Source organism: Ursus americanus, chromosome 7 (genome assembly GCF_024610735.1).
Source record: "Ursus americanus isolate L20-20 chromosome 7, mUrsAme1.1.p, whole genome shotgun sequence".
NCBI classification, from domain to species: Eukaryota; Metazoa; Chordata; class Mammalia; order Carnivora; family Ursidae; genus Ursus; species Ursus americanus.
In genome coordinates, this window is record NC_142133.1 from 85,126,259 (window position 1) to 85,149,433 (window position 23,175).

The 23,175-nt window shown below is 57.8% G+C and overlaps 1 protein-coding gene across 1 annotated transcript in view; it reads right to left on the reverse strand.

The window, feature by feature from the left end:
- TPO (thyroid peroxidase) overlaps window positions 1-23,175 on the reverse strand; it is a 49,504-nt gene that overhangs the window by 13,210 nt on the left and 13,119 nt on the right. The window contains 10 exon segments of the mRNA XM_087863902.1: window positions 1,577-1,747; window positions 2,449-2,657; window positions 3,220-3,457; window positions 4,493-4,663; window positions 5,836-6,094; window positions 9,438-9,956; window positions 11,603-11,809; window positions 13,440-13,569; window positions 19,153-19,285; window positions 20,988-21,157. Coding sequence (XP_087720028.1) covers window positions 1,577-1,747; window positions 2,449-2,657; window positions 3,220-3,457; window positions 4,493-4,663; window positions 5,836-6,094; window positions 9,438-9,956; window positions 11,603-11,809; window positions 13,440-13,569; window positions 19,153-19,285; window positions 20,988-21,157 — 2,207 coding nt within the window.

Consider the following 23,175-nt stretch of genomic DNA (forward strand, 5'->3'; position numbering starts at 1 on the left):
AAACAGCCAAGATCAACACCTCAAATGTCCAGGTATTTAGGCAAAAAGGGTGTGAGGCACACAGCACTGTGGGTTCCTGTAAGGTGAACTTTCTGGAAGGCAGATATCTGACGGAGCTCTCTGGGAGGTGTCCCTGTCCTCAACCGGGCCCTAACGAGGTGCGGGCTGTCTGCCAGCCCAGCCACTCACGGCCTGCTTGGGCAAATCTGGGTGCAAAGCTTTTCCAGTGCGGGCGTGTGTTCGGCACCAAAGTCCCTGGCACCAGCGGGCTCTGATCTGGTTGTTTCTGTGTCATCGGCTGTCTCTCAGGGTCATTCCCTGGACCTGGTTCTGCAGCCGGCGACCCGCCCTCCCCAAGACTCTGCCAGGAACCTGGCAGGTGCACGGGACTGCACCATCGCAGATCTGGGTGCTCATGGTCTCGCTCAGTATTCCTGTAGGATTTAGAGCCAGAAGCAGGGAGCCCTGCTGCCCTCCCAGGACAGGACGTTCCTGACATTCAAAACTGAAACGGGGATTTTTGTTACTGAGGAGAAATATACATCACAAAAAACCAACCATCTGAACCATTTTTAACTGTGCGTTTGGATGGCATTAATATGCAACTATCACCACCATGCATCCCCAAGAGCTCTCATCGTCCTACATGGACACTCGTGGGCATTAATATGCAACTATCACCACCATGCATCCCCAGAGCTCTCATCATCCTACATGGACACTCGTGCTTGAGTTCATCCCTCTTCCCTGTGCAGAGTGACATGCAGCTCATAACGAGCAGCCCGCACGCGGCTTGGCGCCTGACACCAGGCTCCTGTCCCAGACTTCTGTGGCCACAATCCGTGGGCCGGGGAGTCGGGCACACGTGCTTCCAGCTCCCAACATCGCTTCCCTGGCCACTGACAGGTGGCCACTGACAGGGTCGTGCACTGAAATTGTGGGTCATTTCTGAAGGAGTCAGGGCTGCTCTCACCAGGAATCCCCAGCCTCGGGGTCCAATGCACAGATGTCCCCTTGGGACGTCCCTTCTGCCTTCTTCTCTGCAGGAGCGACTTGGGGACGCAGGCCGGTCACCTGAGCTCTGCACCCGGCCACCAACACTGTTCCAAGCAGTCTATCGGGGCAGGCGAGTGGGAGGTGGCTCGGGGCACCCGGGGCAGACCCCGGAGGCTCTCCCACCTGCGCTCGCCTTCTGGCTGCAAGTTCACACCAGGAGCACGGGGCCCAGCACACGGGGGATGAGGACGCGGCCAGATGACAAGCTATTCCAGGCTGTTTCGAGTGGAAGAGTTTCCCTTTGGTTTCAGTTGAGGAATTGGCTGTAGAACATGGAAGTCACTAACGCGTCCCCTTCCCTGCCGCTCACCATGACGGCCACATGCGACTGTCTAGAGAGGCCAGCTGGGGCGCGTGTCAGCCTAGGACGGGACACTGTATTCCGCGCCAAAGCAATTCCTGGGAAGATAATGACGCCCAGAGGCACCTTTCTGTGAATGACACTTGCTCTTACTTCCTGTTTGAAAACGGCAGATTTGGGGGTAAAGTCAGTAAAGCCTGTGCCTCTGGAGCCACTGACCTCTGCAGACGGGGGGCCGGAGATCCGCGCCCCTGGGGGAGCAGGCCACCTGCTCCTGGCCTTGCAGCTGGAACCCGTGGTGGCAGAAGAACACCAGCACGCGCCGCCCCGACTCGCCACAGACCGTGACGTCCCCGTCGTCCACGCCATCCGGGAGGCTGCATGCGTCACCTGCGCCGAGGGGGAAGATAGACGCCGTCAGGACTTCACTCCCCGTTCCGCCCCCCGTCTCCCAGCCCTCTCGCCCGCATGGACCCCACGTCCCACGGTTCCGTCCGGGTCACGCACGACAGGGCGCAGTGGTGATTAGGAATGAGCCCCAACTGCCTCAGGTCGTTGCTCTGAACCAACTTCTCCAGGCTTTGTCCCCACCCGACACACCGCTCCTGCCACCAAGCCCGGGGCTGGCGGCCACGACTCTGCGCCACGTGCCTTCCTCCTTCCTGAGGCCCTCTCTGGGGGCTCCCCTCAGGGCTCTCACTGCCTCACCTCCTCACCTCCCTCACCCTTCACCCCCTTACCCCCATCCCTCCTCCCCCCTCACCTCCTCACCTGCCCACCTCCCTCACTTCCTTCACCTGCCCACCCCCTTGCCTCCCCAGCTTCCCGCCTCCCCACGGGAGCCGCGTCTGCCGCAGTCTAGTGGGGCACGCAGCTTCTCGGCACCGGGTGCACCTCTGTGGACAGCACCACGGAGGCCCAGTGGACGCCCTGTGCCCCCAGCCCCACGCTCATCCACCCCCCAGCCCACCCCGACTTGGGGGACCTGCGCGCAGCTCAGACGTGGGGTGCTCACCCCCACCTTGCGGCACATGACACTCTCGAAAACAACCCACATGCTACAACATAATTTAAAAAGGGCTTCACGTCACCTTGAGGAAGGGCCTCCCTCCACATGTCCAGGTTCAGACCTGGAATGTTCTCACAGGACTCAAAGTCCTGCGGGAATCTCCCGATTTGGAAGGTGTCCGCGGGCACGCTGGGGAGGCCCGTGTTGTCACAGATGACCCGGGATAGGGAATGCCTCACCAGCTCGCGCCGTTGGGCCTCGGTGAACACTCCGCTGCTCTCCCACCAGAACCTGCAAGGGAGGAGAGGGCGGAGCGCGCTGCAGGGAACCCGCGGCTGAGGGCGCCTCCCGTCGGGCAGACAGGTGTCCTGCGCTGTCGACCACGCCCGCGGGCTCCCAGACTCCTCACTCCTGACACACTGGGCCCGGAATGAGGGGCTGGCTCAGCAGACTCCCTCGGGGACCTTCGCGGGGCGGGTTCCCAGGCCGAGCGACATGGGCAGCGCACCCACCCCGTGCTCGCACGCCGTCCCTGGGCCTCGGCCTCATGCCTCGGTCAGCACCCACGTGCCCAATTCGGCAGACGTGTGAGAGAACACCCAAAGGTGGGTTTCTGGGCGTCAGGAACACCCGTGCTCTTCACGTGATGCCCGCTCAGGTGTGAGAGTGGGTCGTTCGGACGCGGCAACAGCAGCTCACAGTTCAAGTGCTCTGTGCGCTCACGCTGCATGTCCTCCATTTCTGTGATGACCCAGGTTCACGGCCCCACAGAGACGGCCCAGCCGGGCTGCGGGAGCGCCCATGACGCAGCTGTGTTGGGGCCTGTGCAGAAGTGCCTGGCTGCGATACCCACCGGTCTCCGTCCCTCAGGGCCTTCATCTGTTTCCCAATGAGGCACGCAAACAGCGGACCCGTGCGCGCCTGGGGCAGGAAGGTCTCGGCTAGGCCGCCCAGCCAGACGTCGATGTTGTCGGGGTGCCCATACAGGTCCATTATGCGGCCCGCGATGCTCGCGTTGGTGATGGCGGAGCGCAGGTCGGCCCGCGTCTCCAGTCTGGGCAGGCCGCAGAACTCCCTCCACGCGTTGTAGCCTGAAGGGAGGAGGGAGTGCGGTGTTATCTCCCTCCATCTGCGCGTCCGCCCCACCCGCCTGACTAGAGCGGGGCTGCACGGGGAGCTACAGCGGGAGCAGCCGAGTCCCGTCCGCGATGCCCAGCTACAGAGAAACCACTCCGCTACCTGGTGCCCCGCAGCGCGGAACACGCCGAATGTTCCAGCGCCCCGGTCGGGATCTTACTGAAGACCTTGCTTATAAACAAGGTGGGAAGACACGGTCTTTGACAATGATAACTCAGCCTCCTGGGGCTTTGAGGGGGAGGTAAGAGCAGCACATCTGGGGGACCCTGAACAAGCAGGCCTGGCTCCCCGTGGCGGGTCCACGAGCCCCCGACACACGTAGCAGAGGGATACGTGTGGAGTGGGCCCTGGCCTACAGGAGCTCCCTGGGCACCAGGCAGGTCTGCACACAGGAACTGAGTGGCAGATGGCCTTGCACGGCTAGCAAAGTTGACCAGACAGCTGAACTATGGGGGCCCCAGAGGAAAGGCCACGGAAGGCAGGGCATCAGGCTGGCCTCAGGGTGGGGAGGGTTGGGACAAGTGAGGGGGATGCGGTTGGGGTGGGCACAGCAAGTGGGAGTCGGGAGCTGGGGGCTGGCCCGAGAAGAGGGTCCCCATCCACAGAGTGGCCAGGAGATGGGACCGCTGGTGAGTGACGCCCTAGAGGCAGCCGGAGGGATGTGCTGGCCGGGGCGCGGTGAGAGGAAGAGACAGACAGAACAGCAGCCCTTCTAACTTCCCAAAAACACCAGGCCAGACCACCTCCTTCTCCCTCTTTGGGGACTGCTCTTTCTAAACGCCCGGGCTCCTGCCCACTGGGAGGCCCTGGGCACCCCCTGGGGCTCTGTCCTCGAAGCAACACTGAATGGGCTCCCAGCAGAAAAACCAGAGAGGAGCAAGCTGGCTGGAGGTTGGAGACACTTCGCTTCTGATGGAATGGGCTCTCAGGTGGCTGCCCCCACAACCCAGGCGGGAGGGAAGCCCAGGGAGGAGCGGGGGTGGGCAGACCTGGCAGGCCGTGGTCCCGGCCCCGCTGCAGGTTAATCGATGCCAGGTCCAGCCTGCCCGAGCTCCCCAGCACGAACAGCCTCTCTGTCAGCTCCTCGTTCATCAGCTGGTCCTGCACCTGCAGCTTGGCTGGTCTCGCGAGAAGGCCCCGCACCAGGGGGTCCACACCGCCTGGAAAACATCACGGAAGAGGCGAGGTCATCTCATGAGTGCTGGAGAAACAGTAATAAAACCTCACACAGTAAACTCTGCTTGTTCTCAACAGAAAACCCTTCACGGTCACGAATTCAAGGTCATGAATTCACTTTATGTGATTCTGAGGATTTCCGAGTACTGCTTGGGTTCAGCCGAGTGGGTGGGTTAACATCTGTCTGGGTCCCCAAGGACTGACCAGCAGGTGCAGAGGGCAGGCCTCAGGTCCGCAGGGGACCCAGAGAAGGAGCCCAGCGGTGCTGAAGTTTTCGTCAGTTCCCGCAGCAGAACGCCTGCAGGGGGAGGAAGCTGGAGTCTACCATGCAGGGTGGCTGAGCAGAGGTGGGTGGGTCAGGGCACTTGTGCCCCTCACCTCCAGGTGCCAGTCGGCCCACAGGACCCGTTATGGAAAAGCCTACCTCTCAACTCCCTCCCACCCTGATCGCATGGCGGAGGGACCTTTATCACACCTGTCTGGCCTCCTGGGGCCCCAACAGCACAACTCAGAAAGCACATGTTCTTTGGCCTGTGGGGGGCTGGCCTGGGTACCATCGATGTACGGGGTCCTGGTGACCCGTGTGACTCCAGTCTTTCTCCCTAATGCTCTGTGCACATTCATTTGGGAGCAGAGATCGTGTGTGGTGACTGCTTCCCCTCACCTCCCCCTGCTGCGTCCACCAGGCACCAGGCACCTTTGTGACAGGCCAGAAGCTTCTAGAAGGAGGACGTTGGGAGGACAAGGGGTAGAAACAACCCTTCCCAGCACCTGTTGTGCGGACGCTTATGCTCCAGGGCTCTGTGGTGGGGACGAGGCGGGAGCAGGCTGCATGTTTAATGGGAAGATGGTGTTATTTACGCTGAACAGGTGTGCGTGGGTCTCTACCTCAGTATTTCTGGAATAACAGGGCAGAGGCGCTCGCACCCGGGTGGCTACCCTGTGAGGTCCGAAGAAGGTCAGAAACCCGAGGGGGGTGTCTGGATGAGCAGTTCAGCCTTTAAAAGGCTTTGAAGGCATTTATTTCCCCCTTAAACACTGACAGTATTCAGCCCCGTGTGCTGGGAGGTGAAAGCACGCCCTCGCTGTGGGGTGGTGGGCTCTTCTGGGGAGCTGGCAGGAGGGAGGCCGAGCCCTGGCAGGAGGGGAGGCGCACCTTCCTTGAGGAGCCTCCAGGGGCTGAAGAAGGCATCCTGAAGCCGCAACGGGGGGAGGGCGGGGTGCTCCTGGAAGCGGGCGTCCAGCCGCCTCACCAGTGGGTGCACTGTGGCATGGCCGAAGCGGAAAGCAGCCGTGGAAAACACGTTGGACACGGTGGGGTCCACGGCAGGGTCGTAGCCCTCATAGGGGCCCACGTGTTGCTGGAAGGCCTCAGGGCCCAGGACTTTGGGGACATAGTCTCGCATGGTGATGATCTACGGAGAGAGGACAACAGGGGAGCTTCTGAGCAGGGGCGTCTGGCAGCAGGGCCCACGGTGCCAGACTTGGGCCACAGGCAGTGACAGGGAAGGACTTCCTCCTGCATATCCCCGGGGGCCAGAGTTGTCCTGGGAGGGACATGCCATCCAGGTAAGGGGACAGGTGAACAGGTGATTGGATCCAAAGAGCATCCTCACGGCTTTGACACTTATGCGGCGGGGGGGCATGTCAGTGACACCCCCAAACACCCCCCAGGGCAGGGCAGGCCACATAAAGCTTGGGGGTGCACCACGCAGAGACCGGCTGCCACATTGCACCCCTCGCCCAACCTCTTCGCCCCCTTCACCGTGGGCGCTCCATCGACGCCTGAGCTCAGAAGAGAAGTCAGAGGTCCAGGCACTTCAAGGAACCTGATCAGTAGAGGCTCAGGATTCAGACCCGTGAGTTCAAATCCCACCTCCTACTTCTCAGCTGTGCAACTCTGGCGGCTGGGGCGCTGGGTGGCCTCTCTGATCTGGCTTCCTTATCTGGAAAAGCCTTTATCACAGAGTTTTTGTGAGAGTAGAAAATACACGTGTTTTGCTCTGTTGGGTCTGTCATGTGGTCTCCATGTGGCAGACGTACTTATTACCAGAGCGGGTCAGTGCGTGTCGGAGGACCCCCTCCCCACAAGCTGAAAGGAAACGACACACCAGTTGAAGGTTACTGGTGATCTGAACGGCGCTGGCAGCTTAAGTCATGCTGGGACCCCTGTGCTATTCCTTCTTTTCCCCTGAACTCTTTCAGCTTGTTAGATCTTCACAACAGAAACAGGAGGGAAAGGGGCTGGCAGGGTCTCCACAGGAGCCAAAACCATGCGTGGGTTTTGTAAATGAGGCCTCATCCGATTTTGGAAGATGCACCACGGTGTCTAAACGGACAGGACAGACCTGGCGCATGAGCCTCAGCAGGCGCCTTTTGTGATCATGGGACCACGCGGTGTGCTGACTGGACGGGGTCTCTGTGGGCTCGCCCCACCTGCACTCAGGCCTCAAAGTGGTTTCTCAGAAAGGTACTCAGGAGCTCTGCAAGCCAGCTGCAGGTGCCTTCGTGGGATGGCGGGAGGGCTGGTGGCAGCCGGGGAAGACGCTCAGGTCTGCTCAGTCGGGCACGGCCGTGGGCGGCACAGGTCTACACCTGCGGATTTGCCACGTGGGAGCGCCTTCCTCACCTGCGGAGCGTCAGTGGCGGTCTCTGATTCCAGCGCCCGTAGCAGCGGAGGAGACCCGTCAGCGGTAACGAGGCCACCTTAGGCCTGTGGTTCCTGCTTGGTGCGGGCTCCCCAGAGGACGGGGTACGAGGGTTCTGCTTGTAGGTTTAACAGTGATTCTCTTTGTTGTAAAAATTAGTGTCAGATTCTTTCAGTATTTAAAGAGATTTTGGTCAATAAATGGCATCCAAAGAGTTACAAGCCAATAGGAGTGATTCTGTCCCAGAACATAAAGGTCTATCGGTTGTAGCAGATAAGCTATTCACGTTCTCTGACTGTTAGAAGAAACAACAGCTACCATCTGCCTCCTTATAATAGGTCTCTTTCAAATAAGATGTGTTTCGGAACGCATGATCCGTACTTCGCAGGAGAGCAGCAGGGAGCGGCAGCCTCGGGTGTGCAGCCTCCGACCCGTTGGAGGGGTGGATGGACCGCGCCCCACGGCACTGCTGAGCATGTTTTCACCTCCAGGGCCTGGAAGACACTGAATGGAGGCTGGTCCAGTGCTCCTTGCCTGACAGGTCATCCCTGAGCCAGTTCAGGGACGAGTGAGAAGCATACGGGTCACTGAGCAGCATGCAGAGTGGTGATGACTTCGTCTCGAAGCTCCTGGCCCTCAGCCCAGGCTGGTTTCAGAGGCGTATCCGTGGGCTTCTCTGGACAGGAGGTCGGTGTGGCCCTTGCTGCCTAGTGTGGGCCAGGCTACACTTCCGCTTCTTCTCCCCACATCACAAGGGAAATGGCCTCCCTCTTCCTTGCCATGGACACAAGACCACTTTAAATTCCAGTGGAAAAGATTCTAAAGATGTCTGCTTTCCTCTCCCCCTTCTCTGAAGTTTGACCTGTGGTCCTAGGGGACACAGGGTGCATTGCCCTGAGCACTTCCTCTGAGCAGACCCCCAGAGGCGCCAGTGGGGAGGGAGACACTGGGGGCACGCCCTCATAGGGCTGACTGTTCCGGGGCAGAAGGGACCCCGGGGAACACCCTACAGAAGAAGTGGGGGTAAAGGCCTCCATGGGGAGTGCGTGGGGCTCTGGTGGACAGAGAGGAGCAGGTGTGGGGCTGGTGTGGGGCTGGTACAGGCTTCGCAGGTGCAGGAGGCAGAAGGTGCACCTCTGCTTCCGGTGTGGGGGGGGGACCAGGAGCCAAGGCTGGGCCGCGTGTCCTTGGGCCTAGCTGCTCAGAGCAGGGGCGGTGGCCGTGGCTGGGCCTGCTCTCTCTCTTCCTCTAATTTGCAGACATTTCTTTTAATGACAGAATGCTTTTCAGAAGGGGAGAGAGCCAGACCATGGAAGCAGGAAAGAGGGACAGTCTGCAGTCCACCAGGGACCTCTCGGACGCAGCCCACACCTCGGCAAGGGTTTTATCAACGCCAAACGCAACGTCTCGTTATTTTAGGGTTTCCGACGTATTTTCAAAAAACACCGAAGAGAAGCTGTTGACTGAAAAAAACACACCAGGGAATCTGAAAGTGAATGGTGAAGCCAAGAAATGTAGACATGGGGTGACTTGTCGGCTTCCCGCATAAGCTCCGCCCACTTTGTGTGCAGCCTGGTTCAGCGGCCAGGAGAGCAGTGTGACCACAGACAGCGCATGTCCATGGAGCTCACGCTCGCGGAAGGGGCACAGACACAACACAACCAAGCATGTTCCCGTCAGGGGGACACAGCCAGGAGGATTCCCCACGGCAGAGGAGGGGGTAAGACACCCCCAGTGGGAACCCGAGAACCCTTCCCTGAGCCTGAGTCCAACACCACTTTGTTCAAGGTCAGATCATGTCCAGCAAGCTACTTGAATTTTACTTACAACAGTGACGGGTTTCCAGGTCACATTATATGCTGTCCTCCAGGTCTGCCTAAATCCCACTCTCAGATCCTATATGGCTCCCACTTCTCTTAAATCACTCACTCCGCCTCTGGGAAGTGAGGTCCTAATTCGCGGGTGAGCTCGTCCAGACTGCGCCGTGTGTGCAATGGGAGCCTCGGACCCTCGGTTCGCGTGTCAGGATCCCATTTTCTACTCTGACCCCCGCACCCACCCAGCTCACGCGCCCACACGAGCACGCGGGGCACCCCAGGGCCTTGCGCACCTGATGCAGGGCGCCCACCACCTTGCGCGCCTCCTGGTAGGCCGTGTCGGCGCTCCAGTGCGCGTTGAGAGCCTTGAGCGCGGAGGCCAGGCGGTTGTGCTCGCGCAGCCACAGCGTGTGCACGGCCGTCAGAGCGGGGACTTCGCTGGCTCGGCCATCCCCTGCCAGGAAGCAGGGTGCCCCGGCCGTCCCGCGGGTGCCGGGCTCAGGCATGCAGGCTGTGGGTGCAGGAGGCCGCGTGAAGGGCAGGTAGGCGCGGCCGGCGTCCCAGTGGCGCGTGTTGACGCGGAGCAGCCCCTCAGCACTGGTCCAGTTGCGCAGCTGCTTCTCCAAGGCCGGGGAGCTGCCGTACACGGTGGACGCGTCCAGGAAAGAGGTCAGCCCGTTCATCTGCTGTCGCGGGTTGGCCGAGGTCACGTTGCCGAAGAAGGCGCCGTGGATCCCGGTGCCACAGGCGGCAGAGGAGCGGTAAAACGGCAAACAGGCGCCCCCCGCGGTCCCTGAGGCATTGGCGGGCAGCTGTCGGGAGAGGGGAGATGGAGTCACCCAGCCTCAGCAGACACACTGGAAGCTCGAGGCTGGCCACGGCCCTGGCCCCCAGGCGGCACTCTGTGCCCCATCCACTCCTGTCCCTACCCTCGGTTCCAGCTTGCCACCGGCTCCTGCCGGGGTCAGCGAGGTGAGAGGAGGCTGGGTTTTGGTGGCTGTGATCGATGCAGCCCATATGCTCTGCTGTCTTACCCCTTTCTCCCGATTTTTCCCTTTGGTGTATTTCGTTTAGATGCCTGGCCTGTTGGGGACTCCTTGGCACGTGACCAAACGGTCCTAACTGCTGGTTCTCTTATCTGGCCCACCCGCCGGAAAGCCCTTCCAGGGTGGACCCCCTTCCAGTGTGGGCCCCCCTTCCAGGCACACAGCACAGACTGGAACAGCCTGGAACAGCGTGGCTGCTTGGCAAGGGTGCAGGGGGCGGATGCCAGTGAGGATGTGGCCCGGACTGCTCTTGGGTAGGAAGTGCCGCCTGCCAGTCTCCAAGATGTTTTCTACAGAGAAGCGATTAAAACCCCTACTTGTCCTGTCTCTTCCTTTGCTGGTAAGAGGGGACCTGAGAACAATATTTATGGGGACCAATTCTGCGATATCTGTGCCGATCATCACATGCACCGCCCCCTAGCTCTGCAGCGCTATCCCTGGCAGCCTGCCCATTAGGTACACACATGGGCACCACGGCTAACGTCCAGAGACGTGCCTCGCTGCATTATTTGTGACGGCATGAAAACAGCAAAGCTGAAAACTTAAATGCTTATGAACAAGCAAACTGGTTAATAGGTTATAATGCATATTTTAAGACTTTAAGAAGTCTTCAAACAATCAAATTTCTGTCCACTTAATGATATGGGGAGAAGTATACTAATTATTGCTAAGTGACCTGCACTGGGTTCAGAGCAACACACGTAGCAGGACATGCCAGCTGTACATGATGCACACACATGCACATGCTATGCACACACGTGCACACACATGCACACGCTATGTGCACACGCACACATGCACGCACTATACACATACATTCATGTGCTGTGCACACTGTGTACATACACATGCATGCACACATGCACATGCTATGCGCATACATGCAAGGCTATGCACACTGTGCACATGCAGGCACTATGCACACACACATATGCACTATGAACACACCTGCACATGCACGCACAGTGTACATGCATGCACACGTACACATGCTATGCACACATGCACGCACTATACACATGCATTCATGCGCTATGCACACCGTGTGTACATACACACGCATGCACACATGCACATGCTATGCGCATACATGCAAGGCTATGCACACTGTGCACATGCAGGCACTATGCACACACATATGCACTATGAACACACCTGCACATGCACACACACGGTGTACATACATGCACACGTGCACATACATGCACATGCTATGCTCACACGTGCACACCATGTGCACATGCGTGTGAGGACAATTTCTGGACAGATGCACAGGATATTCCTGTTGTTACCTCCCTGCTCCCCGAACAGGACAAATGGGGGTTTTGACTTTTATTTATACTTCTCTGTTTGATTTTTTAAATGATATCTGTTACTTTCATAATAAACAATAAAAAATTTAAGATTCTAACCTGTATGGGAAAACATGGGTTTTGGTTTTCACAGGTCAGCTGGCAATCAGCTCCTCCCCCAAATGCAGCTTTGCTAGTACTCTGAGGTGTGAACGCGATGTCGTGATCAATATACTGCCCCCACACCATCAGGAGGTCAGAATATTGGTCATCCTCTGTGACGGCCTCGTTGGGGACCTGGATGACTTGTCTTGTCACCTCCCGGACCTGGTGAGAGAGACCAGCATGTCCTGTGGGATGGATACCTGCAGAGAAAGAGGACAATGGGGGAGCCCCCACATCGGGGCGCTCGCTCACGGGACGGGGAGCCATTGGTGTGATAATGGCCATGACTCAGAGGGCAGGGCCGGGGGCCTCGAGGGCTGTTCCCAGGCCTGGACATGTTTGCAGATGTGATTACTCTGAGGACCTTGAGACAAGGGCTCTTCTGGGGCTCCAGGTGGATCCATCACAATCTCATGGTTCTTAAAATCTGAGAGCCTGTCCCGCCTGTGGTCAGAGGGGATGTGGCTTTGGGGGCCGGGAAGAGGGTCCTCCGTAGCCCCGCTCACACCTGGTCGCAGCCCCGAGACCCACGTCACTCTTCTCACCTCCAGAACCATAGGATGGTGACTTGGAGTGGTTTCAGCAGGAGCAGGAACCTACCAGCCCATGTTAGAGATTTCTGAGCTCCAAGCAGCCATGTAATTCTGGCAAATACGGGTTTACAGAATCCTAGTCCCTTAACACTGAGAGTTCAGGGAGCCCTGGGCTCAGACAGGCCTGGCATCTAGCAGAATGGGAAAGGTATTACTTCCTCCTTTAGGGACAGTCGAACGTAGACTGAGAGTGACCTGCAGAAAGGTACAGGGGACGACCACAGGCAGAGGGGCCGTGCCCTCCCCCAGGCCAGCCACCAGCCCCGACGCGGCTCCCAGCTGTGAGGAGCACGTGCGTTGCCCAGTGGCCATCTGCAAGAAGGGCCCAGGGAAATTGACCGCTTCTGTAGGGGAACCTGGGGATGGCGTACTGGTGCCCAAGCTGGTGTGGTCAGAGCCTGGACGCTCATGCTGAACAGACCGTTACTGTCCTATTTCTGGAGAAGTCCATGGTCACACGCAGTATAAGACCAGGCAGACTAGTTTATTCATGGAAGCAAGTAGTCAAATTGAGGGCAAAATATCCACTTTTTAACCCAATTGATCATTGGATTGGATATGAGTTTGCTTAGCAAATAATTTGCTTCTGGGAGTAAAACAGCAATCATCATTTTGCATGAGTGAGTGAATCACCTAACCGTTAAGTACCTTTGAATACACATCGCCCTCTGCCTACGGATGAAGGAATTTATTTCAAAATGCCAAAACGAGGGGCACCTGGCTGGCTCAGTCGATTAAGCAACTGACTCTTGGTTTTGGCTCAGGTCATGATCTCAGGGTTGTGATATCAAGACCAACATCGGGCTCCGGGACCTGCGGGGAATCTTGGGATTCTGTCTCTCCCTCTGCTCTTCGCCCCTCACCAAATAAATAAATCTTTACCGAAATATCGAAATGATTGTGAAGAGCAGAGAGTCAGACAAGCCTTAATCTGAATCTGCACCGTCCCAGTCACTGACTGGTGACTTTATCTCTCCACGCCTCAGCTCCCAAGCTGGGGAGCAGGGAGGGCGCAAAGCCGCCGAGCACAGGTGCCGTGATGTTGGACAGGACGGGGCTCTGTGAGCACGCTGCCTGGAGCCCGCCATCCGGAGCCTGGTCTCAGCAGCAGGCTGGCATCTTCCAAGACGGCGGGCGGTCTGGCAGCATGACGGGGACCGGGTTCCAGTGCCCTTTGCACAGTGTGTGGAGGCACCTACCGGGGGCAGTGGGAAGCCGTTGTACAGGAAGTGGGGGTTCCACCCTCTGGGCTCACTGATGCCGTCTTCGTAGGCAGGCGGCAGCCATCTCGCCAGGGCTGTGTTGGCAGCTCCCCACCTGGGGTGGTCTCTGTGGAAACAAACGTGAGACTTGTAACCGTAACATATCCTACATTTGGAAAAAAAATGATAGATGAATTAGACTGGAAATATCAGTTCAAAGAGCAAAAAGAAATGGGAATTTTTCTGTTAGAGAAAAATTTGTGCTTTTTTTTAAACAGATAATTTGGGTATAAAATCGTTATGGTGTTCACCTTCCCTTGGCATTTGTCAACCAAATCCACGCAGGAACACCCAGCAGCGGGGGCGTTTGTGCCGTCGTGGCAGGTCTTTGCAAAGAGTGTGTGAGGCCAGTTTGGAGGCGTGTGGTCGACATGTGTCCGGGCTCAGGGGGCCACGCGGCCAAAGGGTTAGAGTTGGAAAAGACTGGGATTTAGACTTCTTTAACAAGTTCTCAGGCATCCGGTGTGCAGACAGTTGGAACATCAAAGTAGTGAAGTCTAAGAGAAGCATGACAAGCTGAACGATTTTGTAAAGTTTTTGGAGCATTCAGAAATATAAATATTTAAAAATCTGTTGCTTTGTTTTGACACGTTATTATCACGATTAAGGACACCACATACGTGATCATACTTCCATAAATGTGACTGACTTAGAAGCTTTGCCTAAGACTGAAAGGAACCGTGTGTGCGGAGATGACTTCTGCTCTGGGCAGGAAGGGTCAGCACATTTGAAGACGAGACGCAGTTGTGGCCTCTGTGACACACAGAACGGACTGCGCTTCTCCTAATGGTGCCGCACAGCTCCGGACACGGGGAAAGGACTTCCCGCTGTGTCGCTCACACCGCCGCTGCCCCGGCCAGGAGCCCCCCGGAGGGACGCGCTAGCAGGAGGCGGGGTGGGGGCTCGGGTGCGTCTGCAGGGACAGTGGCTGGGGCACAATTCTATCATCAATCCTTCACTGATCTCCAGCGCACGCAAGCGGCTCCGTTTGTAGAATGACCTGGGACAGCGGAAGACTTAATTAGTGGCGGTAAGTCAGCGTGGGGGGACCGATGTGCGCTTTCCCAAAGGGTCAGGTTGTTACAGTTGGTTTGTCTTCACTGAAATTCCGCTGCTTGGGGGGAGGTGCCATCTCACTCCATTAAAAGTAATGAAATGTTCATTTAACTGCTTAGGCCATGATTTTTGTGCTGATTGACTTTTACCTCGGTAGCTTGCAGGCTGTCGCGAGGGCAGGACACTCGCCTTTGTGCACTTGACCTTCACAGCCAGAGCCCCAGCCTGCCCTGCGGGAGCCCAGGTGAGCGCGGCTGGTGCCGTTGGTGGACCTTCACATGGCCTCCCCACGAGGCCTCCGACGTCACTCCCGTGTCAGAAGAATCTGCCCGCCACGGGATTGACGTTTAGTTCCACATCACTGGTTTATTCGCTTTGGGTTTTGGCCGCGTGAGGGACATGGCCATAAGCCGGCCGGAGTGAGCGGACGGGAGCGTTTCCGGGGGAGAGGTTACAAGGACACAGCGGTTGGTGCTGCGATGTTTGGAAGCCCCTCTTAGAGGCTCCAGGCACCCTGGATGCCATGACACCCTGGGTTCTAAAGAGAGAGGCAGGTCCAACTTCCAGCCTGGCGGGATGTGGATGCAAGTCCACGGTGGATGCTGGGAGGCTCCCATGGGTGTCCTCCTGGCCACGGACATGGGAGCACCAGGACTGTGCGTGGTGCCTGCTCCAGAAGCAGCATCGCAGAGGGTCACATGCTGGGGGAAACTGCGACGGACCTTCGACCTCTGCAGTAGCGCATCCTTTCCACCCCCTTATCCGCGAGGGGTGTGCATCCGGGCAGCACGGCTGTGGGGGTACATGAAGACCCAGAGGGTCCCCATGTGGCCCAGGACCTAGCATGGCTCCTACGGTGCCTGATGCCCTGTCCGACAGCCAGAAGCGTAAGGAAGCTCAGCCCATGGTGCGTGGGCCTCGGGCTGGAGCTCCGTGACGGCAGGTGGCGCAGACCCGCGAGCACATGGTTTGGTCGATGCTGTGCTTTTCCATCATGGGTATGGACTCAATGTGCTCCCCAAACTCTTCTGGCGTCATTTGTACCCACGTTATGTTCCACGTATTTCACGCAGGAAACCCACACCAGCAACATCTACTTCTCCTCAGACACACGAGCGTCCTGGGGCCTCAGGGGCGGCATTTTGTTTCGGTTCAAGCGCCAGTATTGTAAACGACCTTCGTGCCGCTTGGGCTCCAAGCAGCCTGTATCTGTTGTCTGGTGGCTACAGTTTGAAGCCTGCGGGAGACCGCTCTGTAAGGACATCCACTCCGGTAAGACCCGCAAGCTGTCACCTCGGCCAGACGGTTTCACGAGTTACATCAAAACACAAATGAGGAGAACCGACCACGCGTCAGGTGTCCAGAGGGAAAGGGAGCTGGTGGGTGAGTCTGCAGGTGCCGGGCAGACATACACCCACACGTGTTCACACGTTTGGAAGACAGATCCCAAATTTAGTTTGGGTTTTGACAGCTGTTTCGACAAATTAATGCAGAATTTTATACACAGCAAATTACACACTACACCCAGGTAGGTCTGGGGTTTGGCCTGTAGCTCAAATGCATGAATCAGATTTTGCCTACAGAGTATATCACTTCCTCTAGGGACTCACATGTCCTGAGGTCAGGAATTCTCCGAGGATCAGGCTCCGAGCAGCATCACCACGTAACGGATTTGGGTGACGTCCTGCAGCCTGCCAGGCCGTTCCCACTCTGCCTGTGTGGCCATGCAGGACGCCCACTTGGCAGGCCTGGGCACGAAGCAGATGAGCCCAGTGACAGGTGGTGTCTCTGTCACTGTGTGGATGGAAACGTTGTCTGTAATCCCCACCCATCTGGGGACAGGTTAGAGACGCCAAGGGCCAGGCTTGCGGACAGTCATCGTTAACTTGACGGTAAGCCTGAGCCGGGAAAATTTTGCTGTAATTTTGAGGCTCAGCCATCGCCACAGTTGAGTACTTCACAGCTGCCTGGTGGTGGGAGTCCTGCTTGCAGGAAAAGGCACGTGGAATTACGTTTATGGCCCTCTGTGGCTAATACTGGGCCCAGAACCCAGAGGTCACATACTGTCCCGTCATTGGTGGTGATAATCACGGGAACGCTTACAGTATCAGGGTTGTAGACTGCACGCGAGGACCTGTGGAAATTCTGTCTGTCCAACACCAGAACGAGCTCTTCCAGGTAAGTACCCTTCCCTTGCACGAGGCAGAAACAGGGCCCGGAACGCCAACGACAGTCATCAAGTGTTCACTACCGCATCCAGCAGCCCCGCTGAGATCCGAGTTTACTGTAAAGGATGACAGCAGCAGGCACGCCCACACACTCACGCCCAGAAAACCCGGGCAGATGTGGGACCTGAGGGGCTGCCGAGGGCAGCGCTCCTGAGAGCAGAGTAGGGCCCCCGAAAACACGCACTGCACCTGCTTTCATGCACGCAACGCACGTGCAGCGCCACTCACGCCCTGCACACGAGACCGCAGAAATCCTTCCTTTCCACTTCCGGCTACTGACTTCATGGGGTGGATCTCAGCACTTGGCTACTCTCAGCAAAGGGAAAACGAACGTGCGAAGCCACAGCCCACGCCTGTGATGCCCACACACCACCCCACACTGCAGGGAATCTAGTAGAAATGGAGGAGTCTCTTCAATCCCCCCTTTGGAAATTCGGAAGTTATACAGTTAAATTCCAAATCACACTTGGCTTAAAGACAGAATGAAGGCCAACAGGCGGCCGGTACGCAGGACCAGAGCCCGTGGTTCCTGCCCGAAGCAGCAACAGGGGAAGAGGCGACTCCATTAAGGAAGAAAGAGAAAGCAGAAAACAGCCCCCTGTGCATTCACGTTCGAGTCTAGAAGACAGACAGCAACAGGGAAACAAGCCCCAGAGCAACAAGAAAGAAATTTTAGTAAAAAATCCAAAGCATAACACGGTGGTAAAGACCAATGTCTCAGAGACTGAATTCCTGGAAATCCTGTAACGAAGTCTGACCACTGGTGAGTCTCAATAGAATAGCAACCCTAGCGTCCTGCTGATGACACGTGTGCCTTCAAAACGGAAATATAAGATGACACTCTAACCCGGCAATTCTGTAGACTCAGCTCAAGAACCGCAACTACCCAGAGGGAAAACGCGCTCTCTCAGGTAAGAAATGCCGTCCCAAGCCTCTAGACCCTCTATCCGAACAAACCGCGGTTAAACATGCCGGGGGTGTCGCACAGAAACTGCGGAGCGGGCTGGACCCGGGCCACGAAAGCACACACGTGTGGGCGTGTGCGGCACAGACACGACCCGGGGCAGCCCCTGAGCGGGGTATCGTGTGCACTGAGGACCCCCACCCTCGGCAGCCTGTGCCCCAGGAAGACCCACCACCGTTGGGGAGCGAGCAGTGGACGGAGGAGAAAGGCCTGGCCAGGAGAGGGGCCGAGACAAGATCTCTGGATGGGGCTTCCCTGGGGCTGGGCCGGGGGACATCCTGCCCCCACAGAACGGACCTGGAAGGCTGAGCTGAGGGGCCCAAGCCCTCCTGGGGAGAGGACTGGAGAGGGGATGCTCTCGAGGGCGTGAGCAGTGGCTTTAACAGAGTGTAGGAGGGGACGTGGGACATCCCGGGAATCCCATGCATCCTGGGTGATTGGTTCACTCAGGTGTTACCCTCTGTCCTGAACTGCAGACTGGACCACGTGCCCCCGCCTGGTGGCAGCAGCCCCCGTGAGCCCCGTGACCAGACACATGGCCCGCACCGTGTTGTTTCATTCTGAGGTTTGCTCTGCGTTTCTGGTTGGTCCGGGAGCAGAGTCATCATAGGACCTAGACTTCAAACTGAGAAACTCTGTAATAAAAATGGGAGCTAGTCCTGTTTATGCTGGACCCACTGGGGACCATGGTCCCATCCATCAGCTCTGTGAGGACAGAGCTGTTGTATTCCCCAGCATGTGTCACAGGGCCTGGCTCAGGGTGCTCAGCGTTTGAATAAATATAGGAAGGAAGGAAGGGAGGGAGGGAGGGAGGGAGGGAGGGAGGAAGGAAGGAAGGAAGGAAGGAAGGAAGGAAGGAAGGAAGGAAGGAAGGAAGGGCTGCCATCTTTTTCCCAGCCCCACCCTGGGGACAGGGCCACAGCTGTGCTGTCCTCCAGTACCTGGGTGGCTGCTCTGGTGCAAACCTGCATCAGGGGCCCCGTGGTCGTCCTCCACCTGTGACCCGGATGTCTGGGCCTGATGGAGCCGCATTCCTCAGCACTCATCCTTCTCAGGGTTCGGATCCCAGTCGAGCCCACGGCTCCTGGGCCTTCTCAGAACCCGACCCTAGGGGACACTTTGTGGAAGGTATGGGGCAGCGTCCAGGGGACACCTGTGGATGGTGTGGACAGATGTCTAAGGGACACCTGCAGACAGGGTGGGGCAGCGTCCAGGTGACACTGGTCGATGGGGTCACGTCAGGGGGGCACCCAAAAATGCGGTGGGGCAGGTGGGGTGGTCCAGGGCACTCAGAGGCGGGAGAAGACCCCAGGTGGTCTGCAGCCCCCCTCGGGACGGCCTCTAACACTGTTGCAGCCCAGCTGCTGCCAGAAGACGGAGCAGACCCGAAGGAGACACCTACCTGTTGTTGCAGGCGCCCGTGATGAGCCTGTACTTGCTGGCCAGGCAGGTGTTTGGACATCGGGGGGGCAGCATGTAAGGCAGGCATCCGGACACGTTCGCAATTGTGTTCAGCACATCTTCCGGCAGGACATCTGAGGAGAAACAGCTGCGCATCAACCGCCGTTTGTAATGACGTGCCTGCGGCCGTACACGCGGGAGAGAAGGCGGTCTCAGACGGGGCCGCAGCCTCTGCGCGGGGGACTCCCACGTCCGCCATGCCTCTTCTGGGGTGAGGGCTTCCTCAGTTGCTCTCAATAATCCCCACGTGCTTCCTCGCTGGTCTGCTTTGCGACCATTCAGGAAAGCAAGTCAGAGCTCCGAGCCCCCAGACCCAGAAAGCAAGCTTATTTATATATTTATTTCCCCAATTCTGTTGCTGTTTATTCAACAAATCAGACCAAAGGTTCTTGGTTCTTCAGTTCTGCGTCTCAGGGGAGACCAAACCCACCAGACTGATCTCCCCAAGCGCCTGCCTCCCCAGCAGCTGAGCAAGGGCACTGACCCTGGAGCAGGTGCTGGGGCCAGGGGTCCATGCACACACAACGGGACGGTGCCTGGGCATGCACGACTGGCCTTAGAAACATTGCTCAACCCCACAATTTGAAACAAAACCATGTCCAGTGAACCGCTGGTTGCTATGAAGTCTACTGAACCTGTTAAGTGTGGTATCTGAGAATTCTAGTGAGTCCTGACTTAGCTAAGCCTATCTTATTCTAAAAGCTAACTAGGATGTGTCATATATGTATGATGGGATATTACACAGCCATCAAAATAATGAAATCTTGCCATTCCCAACGATGTGGATGCAGCTAAAGGGTGTTGTGCTGAGTGAAATAAGTCAGTGAGAGAAAGACACCACATGAGTTCACTCATACGTGGAATTTAAGAAACAAAACAGATGCACATATGGAAATGGGGGAGAAGGGAAAGGGGGAAACAAACCATAAGAGACTCTTTACACTAGAGAACAGAGGGAGGGCTGCAGGAGTGAGGAGGTGGGGGATGGGCTAGATGGGGGATGGGCATCGAGGAGGGCACCTATTGGGATGAGCACTGGGTGTTGCAGGTAAGTCGTGAATCACTGAATGCTACTCCTGAAACCAGTTTTACCATATGTGTTAACTAAGTAGATTTAAATAAAAAGTCTAAATAAATTAAAGAAAATAAAAGTAAATAAAAGACATAAAGGCTAAGTCGGCATTAAGTGTCTACAGCTCTTTCGGTGGGAGAACTCAGAGACCAAGTAGCTCGAGACACCACACTGAAACAGTCTGCGTAAGTCCGTTTCTTACAACCCTGCCTTCTAGTTCCCCATCCCAGACTCACGGACCACCCGGAGGTCACAGCGGCAGCAGTGCCCTGTCTTGCACCAAGAGGCTGCTTTGCTCTGCCAGCAGCCAGTATTGTCCCCAGTTCAGGGTCGAGCAAACCGGTTCTCAAAGGCCTGGAGTACGTAACAAGGCCCCAGCCACGCAGCGGAGAGCGGCTCGCCATCCTTGCCACCTGCCCCAGGCTGCTCCCACGTGACCGCGCCTCCTGGAACAGCCCTGCAAACAGCTCCCCACGCTCTTGGACACCACGATACCCCGCAGAGGGACAGGTACCTCCCATGCGAACCCAGACATGATCTCACGCCTGTTCGAGCAGTGGTTAAAGATCCGCCGTGTCTGTCCTGAGAGTGAGCGTGGAGCCGAGCAAGAAGCGCCCGTGCATTCCCCGCCCAGCCCTGGGGTCTGCCCCTCGGGGGCCGCTGCTCGGGGCGGGGGGGGGGGGGGAGGCATCTCAGGGGCTCACCGGTGGGTGGCTGAGATCGCCCGAGCTTCCCGTAGACTCTTGTCTTCAGGGCCCGCACGGAAGCTTCCATGATCTCGGCCGCTCGGGAGATGGCTCTGCTGGTTGGCTCAGGGAGTTTGGAGAAAGACAGAAGCCGTGATGGAGATGGGATCTCTCTTTTGCTGAGGTCTCTGCAGCACAAGAGGAGACATAAAGCGGGTTACTGGTAGACGGCTGCTTTTGTACGTAATCACTACTCACTTCGGTGCGGAGTACGTGCCAGGGACCAGCACCATGCGGGTTCTAGAAGGGCGTATCTGGAGGCCATCCACCAGGACTACGGTAGAGGGACAGGACTTGGGTGAGATAAACCTTCTCACCGAAATCCAGTTAGACGACTTTGCTGTGTTCCAGCGGGTGAGCGAGGGGCCCTGAGCACATGCAGCCCTATTGAGCCCCTGGGGCCAAGTGTTCGCCAGCCAGCCCCTCCCCCTCCAGTCAGAGAATCAATCCCACAGGGCAGAACAGGCCAACAGCGCCGTTTGCGGTGGGCCTGAAACCGCGCTGACAGGGAGCGCCATGCCCTGTCCCCAGCGCCCTGCATACCCGGCCTCTCACATTCCAGCAACTCCAGCCCACATGCTCACAGCATCTTGGGGCCAGGGGCCCGGGGGCAGGGAGCCCAAACTGGCATCCCCCCGCGGCCCCAGGTAGAGCCAGGAGCTGGCGGGAAGCCCCTCCGGCTGCCCTGAGATCTGCTCCTTGTGACGCTGCAGACTTGGCAGAACCTTCCAGGGGCACAGATCTACTGCAGCCCCGTCCCCAGGCCTCAGCCCGGAGCGCTGACGTCCCAGCACGAACCACCGAGACAAAGCCCAAGGCCACAGACCTCGTGAACACGGCCACGTGAGGGGCCACGTCCCCACAGGCGCGGAGGCTGGATCCAGCGCAGGTGGGCTTGAAAAGCCGCTTCAGGGAAGGGACTGGGCGCTTCTCTTCGGGACGGAGCCCGCACGGGCAGCTGCACCCCCGCAGGAGTCTGCAGTGGCCAAGCTCCCACCTCGTTACTCTGCCTCTGGGACCAGGTTCCCAACCACGCTTCCTGGTGATGTGTGCACACGCCATACGTGTGTGCACACGCATGTGCGGGGTCTCTGGGCTTCCCACGCAGGCCTCAGAGCCAGCAGAGCGGGCCACGGGGTCCGCCGGGTGAGGGTGTGAACCTCATCTCAGCCTCTGCACATCAGCGTGCGAAGCCTGTCCTGCCTCGCAAGCGTGTGGGGAGAGGACATGAATTCGTGTCCGCATATCTCTTTAAACAGGTCTGGACCCTGGACGGGAAATTAGTAAATGGTGTCTAGTGCGGCTTCCATCAGCAGCAATTTCTGAATCACGTCTCTAATACCATAAAAGACTCCTGCGTGTTCCGGTTTGTGGGAATGGCGCTTGTTTGCGGGGCTGTGCAGGAGTTCTGAGCGCTGACCCAGAGCGCGCCATCCCCACGCTGGCGAGGAGGAAAGCAGGCCCCATGCGGAGGCCCAGTGGGTTTGTACCTGCCGTCGGTCTTCGGGCTGTAAGGCCAGCATCTTCAGCACGACGCCACGCTTCTTCCGTGAGGACAGGAGACCATCACGGGTCACCCCGAACAGCGGAGTGTGAGCGCAGGAAGTACACACACTCATTTCGTTTCTCTTGTGCACTGAGAACGCGCAAGGAGGTCTCCCGATCTCCCCTCCAGAGAGGGAAGAACAGGCCTTATGCCCGTGGCCAGACTCATGCCACCTTGTGGCCCAGTCTGCCAGTTCTGGGGACAAACAGACTCATTCAATAAAAGTCCATGGCTGAGAAAGGTGTTCTGCCTCAGGAGAAACCTTTAAATGCAGAAACCAGTGCGGTCGTTGGGAGAAGAGCCACAAAGGTGTCCAGGAGAAGCGAGCCAGGGAGGGGATGGCCCGAGGCCAGTCCCCAGTCCTCCCAGGGAATGAGGGAGACAGGCGCGTGGGGTGAGGACCACCCTGGGGGTGGGAGCCACAACATCCTGAGCCTGGGGCCGGCGGCCCAGGAGCCACAGGTGTAAGCAGGTGCTCTCCTCCTCCACCTCTGCCCCAGGGTGACCCCTGAGCGCATCAGGATGCATGTGCATTGTGGGCACAGCCCCCATGGAGAAAGGCCCCCACGAGGTTCCCGCACAAACCTTGTCCTCCATTAG